The 20,814-nt window shown below is 48.0% G+C and overlaps 1 protein-coding gene across 3 annotated transcripts in view; it reads right to left on the bottom strand.

The window, feature by feature from the left end:
- The window catches only part of ST7 (suppression of tumorigenicity 7), a 144,911-nt gene that overhangs the window by 96,580 nt on the left and 27,517 nt on the right, over nt 1-20,814 (bottom strand). Inside the window, exon 1 of one of the 3 annotated variants that reach the window (XM_084514377.1) lies at nt 10,768-11,264. The exons of 1 other annotated variant lie outside the window; for it this stretch is intronic. In XM_084514377.1, coding sequence (XP_084370503.1) covers nt 10,768-10,789 — 22 coding nt within the window. In that variant the 5' untranslated portion in view covers nt 10,790-11,264. Of the gene's footprint in view, nt 1-10,767; nt 11,265-20,814 lie in introns of those variants that run through there. One more of the 3 variants, XM_084514378.1, reaches the window with a different exon arrangement.

The following is a 20,814-nucleotide window of genomic DNA, read 5'->3' as shown; positions in this document are numbered from 1 at the left end:
CCTACACTCCAGCCTCTGAAAAGATCTGGAAATAAATAGGATTTGTGACAGCCCCCTGCACAGTGCTTAGCCTTTGGTGTTGCTGCTTCTCCAGCCCAGTCTGAGAGACACTGCCTGATTTTCCCAACCCAAGCAGGAGCAGGGGGCCTGGCTTCATGGCACGATTCGTGGCACGTTCATGGCATGAACAAGCTCTTGTTCACCCAGCAGGCTGGTAGCACACACTACAGCAGATCGACTATGCACCTCTTTGGATATTGGAGTAACGGGAGACTGATACCTTGACTGGAATTTCTAAAATGGCCTCATTTACTAAAATTACTCCAATGGTATTTCCAGATTCTCTCTTTCAGTTTCCCAATTCACAGATGTCTCCTGATTTCTCCACGGGAATCGCAGCAGGTCTTCGTTCATGAAGGGTGGGCAGGATTGAATACCTCTTCATATCTGCCCTCCCTACTGCTTCTCTCATCCCCCACCCCCTCAAGTATAGGTGCTCCAGCTGCCTGTTTGGCAGATCGGATTTTAGCTCTCACATTTCCTAAATCCCCCTAATTTGAGAATTTCAGGATCTTCCATGTTGCAGCCTTCCTTCTCTCCTCTGTTAGCTCATCACACCTCCCCAGTTTCCTTGTTGCTCAGGAAAGAAGTTGACCTGGCCTCCTCCTTCAGGTTCCCAACTGTTCTGCAGCTTATTTCAGTCTCCACACACAGATCAGCCAACACCTGATTTTGCAACAGTTTACATAATACATTTTGTGCTCTATTCCTGTTTTTGTAAAAATCTCAGAAGTTATTAAACCAGCTCAAGTTCAGGAATTAGATCCAGAGCAGAACACAGCTGGCAGGGTGTCTGGTATAAAGACTAACTTTTATACCACCTCGGACAATGATTAAGTGCTGAACTGTTACTGGTAATGCCTGCATAAATCTGAAAAGACTCTTCTCACCTCCTGCTCTCCAAACTGTTAATGCTCTGCCACCGTGGATCAATAAAATGTAGCTGGGCCTCCCCACAAGCCAGCATTTTAGAGACGTGTGGCCATATCTACCAGTAGGGCAATTAACACCACCTAATATCCATTTTCTTGGCATCTTCCCAATATACAACATGAGCTTTGCAGAAACTTCACCAAAGGGCTGGCTGCATGGACACGAGATCAAAGAAAACAAAGTTACCCCTTTGTTATGCTTGGAAACTGTAGTTCGTCTTCGGCAGATGTGAACTTCAAACCCTTTATCAAAGGTCATTCATGCATGTTAAGAAACCTGAGAGTGTAACAAACAAGCCCATATTTCATTTGGAGTTCTAAAAGCTACAAGAAATGTTAGGGAAGATACTAAAAACAAAACCAAGAAACGGTGCCATCATTTTTACAGAAATGTTACTTTTAAGCACTTTGACCTGTCTGCACCCACATTTTTATGCAATATAGTTCACAGCAATTCTTATTTCAGCTAAGAAAGCTTGTTCAATTAACCTTAAACCTACACCTTGTTAACTCAATCTAGTCCTAATTGAGAATCCACATAGTTGGTTTTTTTTGTATCCGCATAATTAACCTTGTTTAAAAAAATCACACTTTTACTTAAACCTAAGGAAGGACAGTTACAGACAAACCTTCTCAGGGCTCACCTACAATTGCTGAGAAAAGGAATCGCAGAAAAGACTGATCACATCAATCACCCTGAGCTCTTAAGAGCCCAGCACAAAGGGTTTTGACACCCATTTAGGACAAGTCTTTCATTGCTCGATACCATATTGACGTGGTGTTCCAGAGAAAAGGGGGCCAGCAGCAAATGGACAATGCCGAGACGTGACTGCAGTGACTCCGACCATACGCCAACTGCTGCTGCTGGCTTATTTTGGGGCATTAGCCTCCTGCACTAGCTGGTGTGCAATCACTTCCAGAGAAGCAATCAGATACAACATCAGTCCCTTAAGGCCATGTTTGGCCTTGGGCTCAGGTACGAGGCCCTGGAAAAAAGCAACTTTATAAAGAAAAAGGAAGCCAACTCTACTTTCGCTCATCACTAGTGCCCCATTCTCCTTGCAAAGAATGAAAGCAAATGCCACGTTGGAAAATAAATTATTTTATTATGGTCATTTTTTATTATGTTGAATTATGGTAATTTTTCGAAAGTGTTCAAAACTATTTCTTGCAACTGAATTGTCGTATCATGGTTATCTCGTTCACCAATTATTTTAAAGTTTAGTTTCTCACATTGCTAACAACAAGTTTATTTTCATTAAATATCAGTCTGAATATGTCCACCAATAACTTTTGCTATTATTTGACTGTTCATCCTCATTTTCTTCTACTAAATCATTTAATCTGACCAATTCTGTGAGCTTGGATGCTAGAACACAGAGGCACAGCCCAATAACTACTTCCCTTCGCCAGCTACTTCTAGACTGAACTGACACAAAGATGGGACTACGGGCCAGATTTTGGCCAACTTCATAAAAACAAACAAACAAACGAAGACTCAAAGCAATCAATAAGCTCTAGCAGCTGATTCGCAGAGACTAAGCCCTCATTTCTGGAAGGCAGCTTGGCAGCATGCCCCTGAGATACCTCCAGCCCTCTCCTGTCGCTCCATCTGCATTGCTGCTGGAGATGTGAGGCTGCTTCAGCTTCCAGGCACGCTTAGACTTCTGGGCTCCACACAGGTAGGAACAAGGAGAGTGGCTAACTGCTGCTGGGCTGCTGTGGGACTGGGCTTCCAGCTCCTGGAGAGAAGCAGTGAGATCACGGCTTCACTTCGGCAGTCGCAGACTGAGTGGGGAGGTGGTTTCAGGCTCTTCATTTTTTTCTGAAAAAATAATATTCTGAAATAACTGGAAATGTGCAGCTACCGTTAGGCTGCGCCTCGCCCTGCTTCCAGACACACGTTGCTTTGTTCCCCTGGGAAGTGTTTATGTTCGAGGGGACATTATTAAGGATGGCAAGTCCCAACCTGAGCCTTTTCTTCTCGTCTTTTTACATAGCTCTGCGTGGCCATATACACAGTCTTTATTTTGTGGAGGAAACAACCAAACATCACTACAGACACACAAACTGGGCCCAGCCCAGCTAAATGCCAGACACGTAGCTCGGCGAGCTCCTGGGCACTGCAAGAACCCCACGTTTATACTTACAAGGATAACTCTAGAAAAATGTCTTGTGTAAAGACCTTTGGAAACCCGTTCTTTCTGTGTCTCTCTGCATGGACAGATCGGCAGTGCTTTGTCCTGGGTAGGCTTAATTAATTCACTAATTGAGTCTTCTGGTCATTGTAGCTCTTGTATCCTTATGGGCTGGGGCAAAACCCACTAGTCCCATGACAGCGTGGCAGCTGTACATCTGTACGGATGATAAGCTGTACACTGTAAAGACGGTGCTATCCGTGTCTTACTTTATGCACTTGAGGATTCCTTCATCCCGGAGCCATCTCCTTGTGCAGTCATTACATTCGTGAAGCCTCAGAACAAAGGCACTGGCAAGTCAGAGATCTTGCAGGGATACGCTCCCGTTCATAGTGCTGCAGAAACCCTCCTGCTGCTGACAGAAAGGGACACCGCCGTATCCCCCTGTACAATCTGAATGCACGAGGCCTCTCACATTTGGGTGGTTTCCTGGGGGAACTTCCACTCTTGAATAAGACACTTTCAGCTCAGCTCTTGCTGCTTTTTTATCTGTCTGCTCATTTCCACCGTTCGGGGCTTTTTTCCATCCATCTGCGCAGGCAGCCTGATTATCACCCTCTCCGCTCTGCACATAATAATAACAGCTTATCTGGAGTTATCGCTGTGGACCACGCAAGCAGAGAATAACCAGGCTGATAAATGCTGCCGAGCTGCAGGAACACTCTCCCCGGCTTACTTAACCCTCTCGCAGACCTCCACCTCCGCTCACTGCCTGTAAAATTTCCAGGGCTTCTTAGCTGAAGTGCTTGGTTTCGTTTCCTTCTGGACCACAAGGAACAGCATGGGATCTTCACACATGACTCGACATGTCTCTTTGCCCAATAATTCTGTATTTCTGATGTATTCTCTTTGATAATCTAAATCAAAGCTTGAATGTATTTTAGCATCCAACTGCTGATTTGGGTGACTCTTTATGACACCTGTGCAAATAGAGCAGCACAGCTTACTGCTGCTGAGACAGCCTTGGGTACCTTGCTACTGCCAGTACTGAAGGCAATTAAACATTTCTTTCTGTCATGTTTCAGTAGTACTAATTATAACACCTTTTTGTTTGTTTGTTTTTACATTTGTGACCAGCAGCTTCTTCCTCGTGCTCAGCTTGCTGAGAATCAGTGTGACTCATGGTAAGTACTGGCAAGCCAGGGATTTCTGCAGTTCGGGTTCTGCTTGGGATGCTGTCTCCTTGCAGCAGTTTTCCCTGTTCTTGCAGCAGAGATAGGTTCAGCTGCCATTTCCCGTGCTCCACGGAGCTGTAATACCTGCTCTTCTCCTTGTAATTCTCCTTCTAGTGGTGTCCTCATCATATGATCCCTTGCTACCCTTCAAAAATGCAGAGAACATGTAAAGTGAAGAATATGCGATCCCCTTTTTCTACTGCCATCTGTAACTGAGTACATTTTCCTTTTGCTGCACTTGCATAAAACCATACCCTCTTAGAAGTCCTCAATGCACCACAGGACAGGTACTTCCACGTTCAGATGAGTACAGAGGGAAATCCACACTCGCAGCAGCTTTCCAAGACTCAGTCCTAGCAACAAAATCTAAGCCAGCGTTTGCTGGCATGATGACATGCATGAAATCGTATTCTCATTGTAAATGTAAAATCACTGGGCTAATGAGTGGCATGTTAAATGTAAGAGCAGAAGCAAAGGGAGATGGACAATCTTTCCACTGGCATCTTCAAAACCTTCTCAGGGCATCTTAAGCTACAGACCTTTTAAGCACAAATCACGTTCTTCCAGAGCTCATTCCTACCACTCTCTTATCCTTCTTCCCTGTTCCGTCAATCCTTTATAAAAGCTGTTTAAGGGTTATACAAATGGGAAAAGCCCCCGCTGTAACTACGTAATTCCTCTGAAAAGCTCACCAGCTTTGTACAGCTTCATTCTTGGCTCCTGCTTTAGGCTGAGCCACTGTCTGGCACACCTTGAGGGTCACCTCAGCATCCTTCATTTCAGTGCACTGAGGAAAGATCTTCCCAGCCACTGGATTTCTTGAAGGAGGTCATATATATCTGAATTTAATTTTGTACCACTGCCTTCGAGTCCCACAAGAATTTCCCTTCTAATTCCCATGTACTGATCAAAACACTTGATATACCTCAAGATGTTGATTCAAGATGAATCCACAAGGAGTCTCAGGACTCCCAAAATACTTTCCACATAATGCTGGGAAGCAATGGCACATTTCTTAGTCTAGATATAATGTGGGTCCACTCACATTCCTGGTTTCTAAGCATCATAATTTCATCTCTTAGCATAAGCTTCCTCTTGGCCTGAAACAGCAAAGCCAGCCAATTTTCCACTGAGCTACACTGGTAGCAAGTGTTTTTCTCTAGTTTTACAGCTTAATTCCCTGTTATAGAGGCTCAGTGCCCTGTCCTTTGCAATAAGGAACATAAAGGCATTTCTAAGGTTCTTTCAGCTCTTGTTAGAGATAGCGACCTTCAGATGAAAGGTTCTAACCAGAGGCGTTGCATTGGTGTTTCACCAAAGAAGAAAGATACCTGCTCATCCCGAAACCTGCAATACTCTGTCTCCCTGAATCTCCAGTGCTCTCTTCATAGCACTTCCTAGACCTTTTCCTGGTGCTTCAGTGATGAGTAGGCTCTTCCAGCTAAGATGACAATAAAGGGCTTAATTGTTCTGCAAGTCATTTTTTTAGCTGGGCATTGACACTAATTACCCCCCAAATACATAAAACTCCAGTGTTTCTACACCAGCTCAAATTACAGGCCATGTACTGTACTTCCCATCTGGGTCATGTGGCCCAAAGGGACTCCAATAACCTTTTCAACTGACCTTGGGCTGAAAGATTTATGCCCATTTCTGGTTCTGTGAATCAAACTGGTCAAAGCTGAAGCTTGTTTTGATCTCCCATCATTTTGCAAACAAGCAGATGGACTGAGCTGGTATCTGTCTTTGGATGTAGACTGGAAGTCAGTCCTGCTTTGAAGGAGGTGCTGGTCCCTTCAACATAAATTCTTCTGTGATTTTTGTCTTTAATTTGAAAAATCTTTTGTCACCTTTAACCATCAAGGGCCTCTCTACTAATTATAGCTTATGGTTTTAGTTATGGCAAGGATTGACTGTAATTAAACAATCTGGGGAAAAAAGTGGGGGGGAGGGTGTACCCCATTCACTGCCTGCACCTTCAGATTTCTTGCCTGTTGCAGAAACTCACGTGTTAACTGCCCCGGAGATTAGACTTGTGTTCAGTAACTTTCCATCAGACCCTTGCAACCTCCAAACCAACAGGACAGGAAAGGGGACTGAGGGCTTCAGGAGCCAGATGGTCTGAGACTGTCAGGTACACAAGTCAAATCCAGCCTGCAAGATGTCTCCATTCACCCCAGCACTTTTCTTGGGAAGGAAGAAAGGGCAATGCACACCTAAACTTTCCAAACAGCTGCATGCTTGAGGACAGCTCTGCGCAGTGAATTCAAGCTGCCATTAGCTCCCTTGCAGGTCGGGATGATGAGAGGAGGCAGGTACAGTGGCCCAGGAAAGCAGCACCCACATCCACCATCCCATGCAGCTGTGGAGCTGGGTCCTGGGCATCCCACCCTCTAATGAACGGAGGACATCACCTTTGGTCCAGCACTTCGCCATTCACTTCACAGAGATTGTCTCTTTTGAGCTAGTGGAAATTGCTCTTAATATCCAGCACTGCGGTCTCTCAATTCTCAGTGTTGATGGCTGCTCTTATGCCGGGTTTCATAGGACTGCTCTCCTGATGCTGTAAAATCACTTATCTGCGACCATTCCCTGTTAATGCATTCTGGCTGGGAGTTTGGAAAAAGAATAAAAAAAGCCCAGGGACAAAAGCACTTTGTGAAAATACAGACTACAAGATAGTGCAAGCAGGCAGGGTTTCCATTTCCCTACACAGATCACAGAAGCACAGCACGGCTGAGGTTGGCAGGGACCTCTGGAGGTCACCCAGTCCAACCCTGCTCAGGCAGGGACACTCAGAGCTGGCTGCCCAGGCCCACGTCTGTGTGGCATTTGAAGATCTCCAAGGAGGAGACTCCACGACCTCTCTGGGCAGCCTGTGCCAGTGCTCAGTCACCCAGACACAGCACAGAGGTGCTGCCTGGTGCTCAAGGGGAACCTCCTGCGTGCCACTTTGTGCCCACTGCCTCTTGTCCTGGCTCCATCCTCTCTGTACCCTCCCCCGAGGTATTTATAGACACTGACGAGATCCCCCTGAGCCTTCTCCTCCCCAGGCTGACCGGCCCCAGCTTTCTGAGCCTCCCACCCCAAGAGAGGTGCTTCCACCCCCTGACCACCCTGGTTGCCCTCCCATGGTCTCTTTCCAGCCCGTTCACTGCAGCCCCCAGCCTCCGTGCAGCGCTAGGTTAAGATACTACAGCAGGAGTAAGCCCAGCAGTAGGAAATCACCTCAGTGCCTCACAGCGCACTCGCAGCCCGCCAGCAGCGCTGGGGCGTGTAATTCCCTCCCCGCTGCGTCACTCTGCCTGCGCTACCTGAAGCACACGCGACAGGTATGAAAAAAGCTCTTTGAGCACCTCTTCGCCGGCTCTGTGGGCTCCAAACGCACCCTGCCAAGCTCCTTGGCAGCACAGGGAGAGATTTTGCAGAGCCACATTGCCCCAACCTCCCCCGGGACTGCCGAGCCCCTCCAGATGTGCTGCTTCTCCCGTGTCGCTTTAATTTGTGCTGTGGTGTCTCTCCCGTAGGCCTAAAGGTGGGAGTCAGAGGAGGGAGGTGTGCTGGCCCTGGCAATGTCACCCTCTTCTCCCTGGCCTCCTTCTCTCAGGGCCCAGCTCCTCCCAGCCCAAGGCCCCGCCGCGTTGTTCGCGCTCCCCGGGCTTGGTGAGGCGCTGACACAGTGCCACGACATTTGATGTTCAAAGAGATCTCACTCTCAACTCCATTTTTCATCAAAGTTTTCCCTTCTACGGACTCTGAAATGACCTGAGCAAGCGGATCCACCTGTCAGCTCAGTGGGAAAGGTGACACGGAGCGGCCAGCTCAGCCCCTGCCACGTGCACCTCACAGCCCGGCACTTCACGGGGTGGGGACGGATGGGAACAGAGGCACCGAGGATGAATGACCTCCACCCCACGGGCCTCCCATGGGGCTTATCGAAAGGGTACGCGATCGATGGAAAAGACTGAGCGTGACCACACGGGAGCTGCCACACCAGGGCCCGGCTCCCTGCACGGACATTTTCCTTCACTCCTCCCCAGCTCGCAGCGTGCCGCGGGGTTAGCATCTGCTCGTACATCGCGTCCCGGCCCCGTCACGTCGGCGCTGCCCTGTGTTTGTCTTTCCCAGCGGCCCGGAGGAGATAAGCACACGGCTGTGTCTCTGCGCGGCCCTGCGCTATCTCCCGCCGCCCTCCTCGCTGCCGTTAGAAGGAAAAAGCAAAAACAGAGCTGCTGGGGTGTGTGGGGGGGGTGTTTGGCCTTTGAAGTATTTGTGTTAATGAGTGACAGGAGGAAGGATCTAACCCAGGATCTGCTCCATGCTGAAGCCGAAGGATGAAGCGATGGTTTTTCTCGCTTGCTGTTTGGTTTGGTTTTTAATCAGAGTAAGAAAACGTGAAAGCCTCAGCCCCTAAATGCTAAGGGTAACCAGCAGGATGAAGGAGCTGCAATCTGCTCATTTCGTGCTTTTTGGGCAGCTGCAGCAATGGCTTCTGTAGTGGTTTCAAGGACCTGACGAGGCTGACTTTTATTAATTTACTTCAGCATTACGCAGGTCTGCCCAGTGGACCCAGCAGGGTGCTGGCAGGACAGAAATATTATTAACCCTCAGATGGCTGCACCTGCTGCCCCACAGCTCAGCAGCACGAAGGCAGGAGCAGAGGGGAGGCCAAAAAGCCCTCATTTTGACTCTGTTCTGCCCAAATTAGTTCCTATTCAATTCTCTTGCCCTAAAAGCAAACCCTCTGGTTCCTGGTGCAGCAGCGGCACTGGGCGTGCAGCCTGCCCCAGCCAGAGCACCCACTGGTGCTGCATTTAAGTCCTTCTGAGGGTGAATAAACACTGCTGGACCCTCCTGGGGGGCTGTAGGGGCTGCTACAGCCCCTGTTACCTCGGTTTTCTAAATTCGCTTAGGTGGGAGCCATGGGAACAGAAGCAGCCCCTGCTGCTGTCGGTACCGACCAGGCAGCGCGCTGCGGCCGCCCCTCCGAGCCCGGCACGCCATTTATCGGGGCACTTGGTACTGTGGGAGGGGAGCCGGGAAATGAACACCGACCGCTTTCAGCTTCCCAGTGCCCGCAGGAGGCAGGTGCAGGGCTGATTTTATCTCACGGTGTGCTAACAAGCACTCTGCACGGGCACACACCCAGACACACACACAGGCTGCTCATAAATTTGGCGGCGGCACCAGCTGCAAACGCCACACCGGGCATTTCTGCTCCTATTCTGCCGACCGAGGGCTTCAGAGGGGTTGGCAGCAACGCGTTGAGAGACGATTCTCAGAACAAAAGCAACCCCGGAGTGAATTTTGCTTCCAGTCTGCCTGACCTTGGCCAGGCTTTGTGCGGGAGGAGGTGGGGAGCTGCCACCCGGCACAGGGAGCGGTCAGCCCTCGGGGAGCAGGCTGTGACAGGCGGCAGGAGGTGATCCCGAGGTGTCCCCGGGCTCCCAGCGCTGCTCAGCAGCAGCCGAGCTGCAGAGCGGGTCCCAGCCCCACGGCGCGGGGCCGTGCCAGCTCCCTGCCCGCTGCACCGCTGGGAGCAAGCCGCTGCTTCGCATTCGGCTCAGAAACGCCTGCAGCACGCAGTGTTATGTCTGCAAAAAGCACCGTGGAAGGCAAACGTTCGGCGTTTTCTAGGCGGCAGATAATCACTGGATAAGGCAGGTCGCCCCACACAGCCGCACCGAAAACATAATTTATCCAAAAACCCTGTCTTCATCCTCGAGCAGCTTAGCCAGGAGCTAATTGCTGTTCCCGTTGAAGCAAACCCTGCCTGCTTCCCATGGCATGTGCCTACATCGCTTCTACACAGCAGCCTCAGCTACGGTTCTCCCACACAAAGACCAGGAAGAAACCAATAAACAATGCTGCTATTTCGGATTTGTCACATTTAGAAACTGAGGAATACTCCCAATATTTAGAATCCGACTTAACTCATTTAATTCTCCAGCCACGGGAAGGATCCCAGGAGAGCCTCCCTTCTCCCAGAAGCAAAACCGAAGCGATCAAGATTGTTTTTCCCTTCAGATTAAACCATCCTTCCTCGGCTCTAGCCCATCTAACGCTGCAGCAATCTCATCCCCTCAGCATCTCATCTGAGCACTGCATTCATCTGCGCGGCTGCGACTAGGGAGCATCAACAGACGTGATCTTATCAATACCATGTCCGAGTAAAACTGCCTTTATCCCCACATCCTTTGGCAGCCCAAACCCAACGATGCCAGCAGGGAGGACGCAGCCACAGCCAGGAGGGAGATGCCTCCCTCCAGCACCTCTTGCCCCTTGGTAAACAGGCTGGCACCGCAGCTCTCGGCACAGGGAACACAAGCACCAGGATACAACAACGAGATCGCCAGCTCTGCTGAAAGAGAAAAAGGATGCGAGCGGGATGCATTTACTTACGTGAAGATTCAGTGCCAAACATGGCTGGCCCCCGATGCTGCTATTTTAAAAAGGAGAGAATAAAAAAGAGAGGAAGACGGAGGGAGTGTACGAGAGCAGGGATGAGACTGCTACACAGCAGGGGTCATAAAGCCAGACAATGCAGTCCAAGCTATCCAAGCTGCCAGGCTCTCCTCTCCTCTCTTCTCTTCTCCCCTCCTCTGCTCCACGCTGCAGACAGCTTTTCCTTGCCACCAAAGGTCCTTCTTCGGGCGGCCACAGGCAGGAGCTTCTGTTTTAAATCCAAGAGATAAGGGAAGGCCGGCGTCCCTCCCGTGATAGCGGGAGGCAGAAATAGGTAGCAGCCACCAGATACTGCAATCCCCAGCCCCTGCTCTCAGTAAGACAATAGCATAGCTCATGCATACACTGGATGACGTCAGGACACTGCAAAGACTGACTGCTGCTAACCAGAGGCTCGCAGGGGGCTCGGATGGAGCACGGCGATTCAAATGGGAATGCCTTTGTCACCAAATGCAGAAGACAAAGAAGCCGATGTATATTTCCCTCCCCAATGATAAGCCCCCCCGCCCCGTGCTTTTAATGCCGGCACGGAAATATCTGCCGTGAATTCGCCCTTCTCTACTCGGCTGCACAAGATGCAAAGTGTTTCTTTGCAAACGCATCATGCAGAATAAATTTCCAGGACAAATGTCCTAGTAAATGCCATTTATGGCATATGCAATAAAGAATAATCACAAGTTTCCACCACTAACTCTCTTCATTATTCTTCCCTCAAAGGAAAATTAAATTCCTGGGCCGATCTACACTTCAAACATATTTTTCACGTGGCGCTGGCCAACTGTCTAATTTACTTAAATCTATTGTCAAAATACACTGTGGCAACGCTCTAACCATAATAAGTCACACATTTAAATAAAAAGAAAAATCCCAAACCACATTTATCCCAGCGATAAAAAAGTATCCTAGCAACCAAAGAAATATTTTATTTTTCATTCTTTTAAACCATCTAGATTTAGCATTTCTTAGCCTCTGTAAGTGCATTTTTGAGTGCATTGGGCATATCTTTCCTGACACTCAGTAATTTGAAAATGTTCAAATGTAGAAACAAAGACCTAAGCTGACTCCTTCCAGTCCTACTGCAGACAAAAGGCATTTCCATGCCTTGTGCTGGCAAGAGCAGTGAAGCAGTAAGCTGACGTTTGGAAGCCTGCAGACATTGGGGGTCATCTGTAAGAAAGGCACTCCGAAGGGGGTAAAAATTAGAAGGTTTCTAATAAATCTCCCTGAGCAAGTATCTGCAGCTACTAACATGGCAAGCGCCGGTAAGCGCTGCTAGCGGCCAAGAAGAAAGGGAACACGCACAAATCCATTAAGCAAAGCACTTAAAGGAAAGCAACCCCCCCATTTTTGATCTTCTGCAGATTAACTGTTACCAAACACTCCCACTGCTCTGCCTGCCGGGGGGGGTGTGCATTTTGTGAAATGCGCCGTGTCACTGTGGCCGGCAGGGTGGGAAATCGGGTAATGTCTGATGCTCGTAGCACCTTACACCTGAGCATCTCAACAGCTTAAATCATTGAGGGGCCAGCCAGCCATTGACTGGGGACACTGCTGCCCTAAGAGGAGACTGGAAAGCAAGGTATGAGTTGGAGTTGCAGCTGCCCACTGCCACCCCAAGTCCTCTGCTCCTGGGGACAGGGGGAGCAGCCCCAAGCTCACACAACCCTAAACTCATGCAACCCCAACCTCACACAACGTGTGTGCCCAACGATGCCAATATGGACCCTCTACAACACGTGGCTGTACTGAGCCCCATCTCCTTGTCCTCATACAGAGGGCTGGGGGCACCTCCAAGGCACACCGAGCTCCTCTGGTGGCCGCCTCCGTTGGCACAAAATGCTCCTCAGCAGCTTCACGGCTCTCCACCCAGTTTGTCAAACAGACTCTTTGTATCCAGCACACACCCTGAGAACACTTAGTCCCACCAGGCTCTTGGGAGCGTTTTGCTGTGTTTCATCCCTGGAACAGGGCCATGGGAGAGGCCATACCCTGGAGTGAGACATCTCACAACACGCTCTGCAACAGGCAGCTTCTGATCTCTCCGCTGACAGACAGGACACTGGAGCACGCTGACTCAGACAACCCTGAGGCAGTGACAAACCAGGTGTCCTCCATCTGTTCTTCAGCACCTGAAGTAATGACCTGCCTGTTCAGTCCCAAGTAAGACTTCCACGCATGTGCATGGGTGCTCAGCACCAGGAAGACCTGTCCAAACTACTTCTGCCCACAGAGCTGTAAGGGCTGTGGCACAGATCCTCAGACGAGGCCCACAGTGTGGCTATTCCCAGAAATGAAGTTGTTTTGGCTATTTACAGCCGGTAACACCTCCTTCAGCTGTACCAGCTTGACAAAAAGCTGCTGTGTGTGGAGTGAAGCAAGCCTTCTGGATCAGCTTTCAAGTGACCCAGGCGAGCTCACAAAGGAAACGTGGCCATTCTGTACCTACGCCTCCCAGCACCTTCAAACACCGACCTCTGGAACAAAGCCCCTTGTGTTATCGTGCACTGGCCTAAGAATAAGTTGTGCTCAGATGAGCGAATCCGAACTCCCCACAGCATTGTTTCCAGGGAAGGTGACAAAGCTCAGGGCCTTCCAATGACATCCTTGAAGGTGTCAGGGAGCCCAGGCCGGCGGCCAAGTCCTCATGACACTGACGCACGTACCTCGTCGAAAAGCCCAAACAATCCCCGCAGTACTGTGGAGGATTTCATAACACTCCCCATTACGTTTGCCAGGTCAGTGCTTTAGGTTGTGGGGAAAGTGACACTTGACAGACTACTGAAAGACCTTCACTGAAATTCTGTATCGACTCTATCTAAAACTCACAGCAAAATGCCTCTGAGGAAGTATCAAAACCTGTATCCTCCCTTCTGCTTTGGTGTGGCCATAACCTCGCAGTTCGGTGAGCTGGCTAGCAAAACACGGGATTTCTGTTTCCTAACCCGAGTTTTGCTACCGGTTTATTCTACAAAGAAGGGTTAACCAATTTAATATCTGCCTATATGAAGTCTATCTATCTCGTACAGCTGTTCAGATTATGTAAATTAGCAGACAGAGAATGTCACAGGAAATCTGTAAGAATTATCATTGTCACGATCTGCTCACAATGTGCACAAGACACTGTTCAAGCATTAAATTCATTTACAACATAACTTCCATATATTCCTCCACAAGCCAACATGAAATATTTAAAGCAGCAAATATATACGCTATTCAAAGCTCTCTGCTCTATGCTCATGTCTTCCAGAGAAAAGGATGTGGTCCTCAACCTTTACCACTCTTTGAGCAGGTATTTTTTATTTCTTGATTTACTACTACAGAAAAAGAATATATATATATTAGTTTATTTTGTCAGGGTGTGAGTCTAGACATTAAAGAATAGTTTGATTTTTAATAAAGCTAAAAAGGGAAACGTTAAATTTCTATACGGATGTAAATTTCTGCTTTAGAATAATTTCTCTCAAAAATGGTGCAGGCAGGAAGGTGTGAGCTACTAACAGCAGCAGATTTGCGTACACGCTTTACTCCTGATCCATTCCTATGGAAATCTTTCTTCTCTCTTGTTTACAAGAGACAATTCATTTTGAGTTTAATCCCCTTTTCCAGAGGAGAAACTCTAGAAAAGGAAAGGGAACCCATCACACCTGTGAGGTGCTCCTGCGGCATCAGACCGGGAGGCTGCTTTCAGCAGGGGAGGGCTCACCCATCTCCACCACAGAGAGGCAACTGATCTTACATATCCCAGTCTGCAGAGCAACCTCCATCGCCCTCAAAGACAGGTAAGGTTTTTGTTTAGTTCTTTAAACTCTGCCTTACTGTCCAAGTACGCTGCTCTGTCACGATACTGAAAGGTTTTTTAAGGAGTTTATAAAGTTTAAAGCAGTTAAGGCGCTACTGGAAACCTCTGAGTGACTATGCAGTTAATCTGCACAATTCAACAGCTACCAAAAGGAATTTATTTTGCCTCTAGAAACATCAGCTCCCTCCTAAAACCACAGGCAGGCTACCCATCACCTCTGCTGTGAAGACCTCCAGCTTCTATAGGTTTTGTTAACTCCAGCAGCAACTGACACACCACTTATTGATCCATGTGACACCAGCTGCAGTGGTTTCACATCAGTAGGCAGCTCACCTCCAACACATTTGCTCTCTCACTCCCCCTTCTTAGAACAGCTGGGAGAAAACATGATGGAAAAAGCTCAAAGGTTGAGATAAGGACAGGGAGATAACTCAGCAACTATCATCATGGGCAAAACACACTCAGCATAGCGAGATTAATCTATTTTATTACCTATTACTAACAGACTAGAGCAGTGAGAAACTAAATGCAAACTAAAAACACTGTCCCCCATCCACACTCTTCTATGTCCTCCCCACAGGCAGCGCAGGGGAACAGGGAATGGGGGCTGCGGTCAGTCCCTGACACTTTGTCTCCGCTGCTCCTTCACGGTCCCTCTCTTCCCCTGCTCCCCGTGGGGTCCCTCCCATGGGATGCCGTCCTTCCTGAACTGAGCCAGTGAGGGTTGCCCACAGGCAGCAGCTCTTCAAGCACTGCTCCCACATGGCTCAGTACCACAGGGTCCATCCCCCAGGAGCAAACTGCTCCAGCACGGGTCCCCCACGGGCAGCAGCTCCCCCCAAACCCCTGCTCCTGCGTGGGCTCCTCTCCATGGGCTGCAGCTCTGGCCCGGGGCCTGCTCCTGCAGGGGCTCTCCATGGGCCGCAGCCTCCTCCAGGCCACAGCCACCTGCTCCACTGGGGGCTTCTCTACCCATGGGGGGGCTGCAGCGTGGAGATCTGCTCCGTGTGGGACCCATGGGCTGCAGGGGGACAGCCTGCTCCACCAGGGGCCTCTCCACAGGCCGCAGGGGAACTGCTGCTGCGTGCCTGGAGCACCTCCTGCCCTCCTGCTGCACTGAGCTTGGGGGCTGCAGGGCTGGTTCTCTCACATTTTCTCACTCCTCTCTCCCAGCTGCTGTTGTGCAGCAGATTTTTTCCCCCCTTTCTTAAATCTGCTCTCCCAGAGGCCCACCCAGCATCACTCACTGGCTCAGCTCTGGCCAGCAGCAGGTCCCTTTTGGAGCCATCTGGAGCTGGCTCTGCTCTGACATGGGGCAGCTGCTGGGCTCTGCTCACAGAGGCCACCCCTGCAGACCACCTGCTACCAAACCTTGCCATGTACACCCAATACACCAACAAAACACTGCAAGGCCTTCTTTCAGGCTCTGGAGCACAACAGAGCGGAATGGCAGCACACAGCACTGAGCTGCAGTTCCATGTACACTTTCTCAGGTCGTATTTTATTCAACTTCACTGGCACTTAAATTAACTTCAATCAACATTTCTGGTGAAAAAAATTGAAACCGTGATTATACCAGTTTCAGAATCTCCAGTGCTGGTACAACTTCACCACAAGGAAATGTCTGAAATGTTTCATTTTTGGAAACACAGGATCTTTCCCACTGCCCAGGCCAGCAAGTGGGAGCTGAGGTGCCTGGTTCCCATGAGCAGGACCACAGCAGGAGCCAGGCCACCCAGAAGCTGGGCACGGGGGCTGGAAAATATCCCTGGATATCTGAGCCATTCCCCCTTTGCAAGTCACAGTTCCCTTATTTCATTGGCACAGAAAGGAAGGAGTCAGCTGGCAGAAAAAAAAAGTCAAGGTCTCTATCCTGATCAACATACAAAGCGGAATTTAGCCCGGACTGGTTTACTGACTGCAGGAATTGATTTTTCTTATTTTCTCTTGCACTGATTTTTTAGATGTTTCTGTACAGCCTATATTGCACTTACGTAACTCCATTTCATGAAAAAAAAAAAAAGAAAAAAAAAAGCATTAATTTTAGCCAACTAATGCCTCAAACAACTAAGTTTTCTAAGGAAAACATACACATGCACACACACACACACACAAATGACAAGAGAGAATATGTACTTTGTTTTGTCACCAAAAATCTTTTTATGTCTGTCGGTCATAATCTGAGAGACGAAGTCTAAATGACAGATTGCATTTTTGCAAAGAGATACAATGAGCCATAATAGCCAATTAGTATATTATTGCAGTATCTTTCAACTTCAATTTCAAAAAAGAGCTTCAGCACTGCTCTGTAGGCAATTACTGCAAGCCGTTCGTTATGGGCAGAATTGATGCTCAGCAATCAGCAGAGAAGCTCCTTGTCTTCTGCATCCCGCAGGACACCCCTCTGGGACACACCTAATGGCCATGAAGCTCTGGCAGTTACGAAATGGTAGAGCACTGTGCACAGAAAGCTTTATGAAATAAAGCTTTGTTACATACAAGAAATGACAAAAGAAAAAAAAAAAAAAAAAGGATTAGCCCAGTGTAGGCACTAAATGCTAGGGGAAGGCTGAGGTTGTGGATGCCAGGCAGGTGTCTTGCTCTCTTCAGAGGGGCTCAGTGTTTGCTCCTCATTAGCATCATGATCTTGAGGAAATCCCAAACCTCAGGCCTCTGTCTTTTCATGGGAACTAGGAACTTCTGTAGGTGACAAAGCCTTGAAATTGTAAGCAATACAACCTACTTCTCCCCTGGTAGCCACTGGACTCTACTTGAATTCCTGGGGTCCATTAACAGAGAGCAACAGAGCCAGACGGTACTCCCATTCCCTACAACAAATGGTACAGAGTAAGTCTGCCATTTTCTACAACCACTTCCCTTCCTAGACTCAGCGTGGGACTGAAATATAATGCAATATTATTTTATAAATGTCAGAGTATGGCTCACCTTCTGTACAGTGTTGTCAAAAGACCAGGATGATGACTCAAATCTTTGCTTATTTCATTTTTGTTGGTTTGTTTTTATGTTTAAAACAAAATCAGCCAAACTGAAAACTGCTTATCCATAAATATGTAGACAGTTACCAACACAGTGGGACTGTCTACTCACTGTGTGCAAATGAAGTTTCAAATCCAAATTACATGCATTATTTTTTTCAATAGTAGCAAGTTCCATGCCCCAACAGAGCATATATAATGACTTCATTAAATTCTGAGAGCAGATTTTGTCCCAAATACATTAAATTGTGATGAAATGGGGCCAGTACTGTATGTGAAAAATGTACCAGCAGAACACACTACCTTTTGATATGAGCCAGGAGAATGTGAAAATAAAAGCAAACAATGAGCACTGTGGTTAAACCAAATACATTCAAGTAACAAGCTATTTAAATGCATTTTTTAAATAATAAAATAGTAGAAGAAGAGTGCATATTTCCTACACTGAAGGAAATGCCTGAAATAGTTAGTTGGATTTTTTTTGCATGCTAAAATCTGGGTCATTTCCACAGATCTATGCCAAAGGACTGCACATATGGTACACATGAAAGCCTCACATTTAAGAGTGAACAGAGGTGGATAACAAATTTAAAAAAGAGTATAAACAAACTATCATTTCTTATGTAACACTGAGGGATGACAGATTAGGATTAAGGCCTACTTGTACCAAACCACATACAAATGGTATCAGAGAGAACATGTGTGCCCCAGGAAAAAAAAAATAAATCCAATTTATATGCCTAAAAAGTAAGACGGAGAGAAGACTGAGAACAGTAGTAAACATTGCCAACACAGCATTATGATCCACATTAATAATGCTGTCTGATCTAATGCCAAAACTTCACAGTTGAGAGTCAGATTAAATTTAAATTACTTCTCAGTCGGAATAAACACAGTAAGAATGTTAAATTTGATATTACAAATAGCAATGATTTCATCATTATGTACAGAAAAAAATTAAGGAGGATTTCTAAGCCTACAAAGGAATACCCACAAGGCAATACAGGGAAGTGTCCAAGGTATTTAGCTCAGCTTCCCAGAGGAAATAAGATTCACATGGATACACTCGGTGTGTGCATGAGTCCCTGCTTAATAACTGGAAGTGGTCAGCCACAGCAACCTAGCTTAGCGGAGGGGCCGGGGAAACCATGGCATCCTGCGTGCTCCGTGACAGCAAGTAATTAGACAGCGAGGAGGTGACTTACAAAGGTGCCTCCTGCATGAGCCGGTGCTGTGTTGAACACACTGGTATAAAAGAGCCCATGGTATAACCATGGGAAAACTTCAGAGGTTTATTTTTATTTTCCTATGTGAATAATTGTGTGCATAACATGGGATACGCTGACACTGCAGCAATAAATACAAAACAGTTGCAGAGTCAGTCAAGAAAACAAATCCACTGGAAACTAAGCTTCACTAGTTCCACTGGACAAAACTTCAGTTATTTAAGGATTTCAGGTTTCTCAAGGCTTAGGATTTTTGTTGTGTCCCAGCCTCTGGGCTCCAACCAGCTTCCATGCTGTGCCAGCCCAGCAGAGTGGAGATGTAAAGTATTTCCCTTGAAATAAAAGAAAGAAAAATTCTCAACCATCAAATCTGGTAAATGCTTGGATACCTTGATTAACACAGCTTTTCTTGAGAAAGAAAAGCCACTTTAAAAGTCAATAAAACAATGCAAGCAGAAGCTTGAGCAGTGCTAGAAATCCCGTCTACGCACACTGTTGCACGCTGACGGCCATCGGTGAGGCTCAGACTGCGGGCTTCGGGCAGCGAGCCTGGACACAGCAGTCCCATCTGCTACACACTCAACAGTGGGAACAGTAAAACCCCTCCTGGAAAGGCAGCGTTCCCCAGATTTAAAAAGACTTATCTGGATAGGGGCCAACCTGAGGAACACACGTCTCAGATGAGGAAACTACCACCACAGCACTGAAGCACAGTCCCACTGGCTTTTATGGGAAGTAGGCTCTGAAACCTGATGGACACCTTGGAAATGTTCTCCTAAACAAAGCACTAGAGAAAATGTCAGGCGTTTTAGTCACGGTCACACAAGGCTTCCCGACACGGTTAGAGGAAAATGAGGTTGGAAGGGGTGGTGGTGTTTGGCCTCCTCATGGCAGATTCAGCTGCACCAACATCCTTCGTGCCAGACATCAGTACCAGAGAAAAGCTGCGGGAAGTCCAGCCTCGTGTGGGAACTCAGCTTTGGAAGGTCTGTCTCCACGAGGAGCTCACGGCACCTACTGGCTCACAGGCTTCCTCTCAGAGCAAATTGCCCTGCTGCCAAAACACAGAGGTGACTATCGCTTATGCCTTCTGTGTCGTGATGGATGAACACCATGGCTCAACCATGACTCTAAATGGGCTCGATCCTAAGTGGCACAGTAATTAAGCAGCAACTAAATGACCAGACATTAACCTTAGTCAAGTTTCTTGGAAACTATGACAGGAATTGGGGGTCTCCCCATGAGCAGACCACACTGCACAGGTCCCGTGGCCTGCAGCTCCCTTCCAGGCCCTCCTCCTGGTGGTACCCGCAGAGCTGCTGTCTTCCAGCAGCACAAGGAGAGGATGGAGACATGGGGGCTGCAATTCCCAACCTCCATAGCACAGCACTCATCTCGGGAAAGTGCTGTTCAGCACAATTAGAGCACTGATTTGAAGTAATTACCCTTCTTGTCGCTTCAGCAGTCGCCAACCCTAGCAGTGCCTGTTTCTCTCCACTGACTACACACAGGGTACACAGGGAGCCAGGTTTGAGCAGCTCAGACGCAGACATCTACTGATGCGTAGATGAAGCATATCCTTTGTGTCTTGGAAATTTGGGGGAAATATAGGAAAAGGAGCTGGGGTCAGGAGCCTCCTACTTCAGGGAAGCAAAGGACTCAAAGAAAAGGACAGGTTAGGACCCTGCACTCCTAACCCCACCTTGCATGGTGCCCTATGCTACGGGTGCGAGGTCCCCTGAAGCAGGTCCCAGCCCTCAGCATGACCAAGTCACCCAAAGAGCAGACATTCAGCTGTGAGAGACACCTTTTTCCCTGTACAGCTGCATAAATATCCATTACACCGCTGATTTAAGAGTATCTCGATACTTGGAAGCGCCGTGCCAAGTATATTCTCTGGCTTCAGCATCATGAAAGATTCACGAACCTGTGCCCGGTACTAGACAGCAAGGAGTTTATCGGC

This window comes from Aythya ferina, assembly GCF_964211825.1.
Source record: "Aythya ferina genome assembly, chromosome: 1".
Taxonomy (NCBI): Eukaryota; Metazoa; Chordata; class Aves; order Anseriformes; family Anatidae; genus Aythya; species Aythya ferina.
The sequence above is the reverse complement of the archived record's forward strand: the minus strand, read 5'-3'. Positions and strand labels throughout refer to the sequence as shown.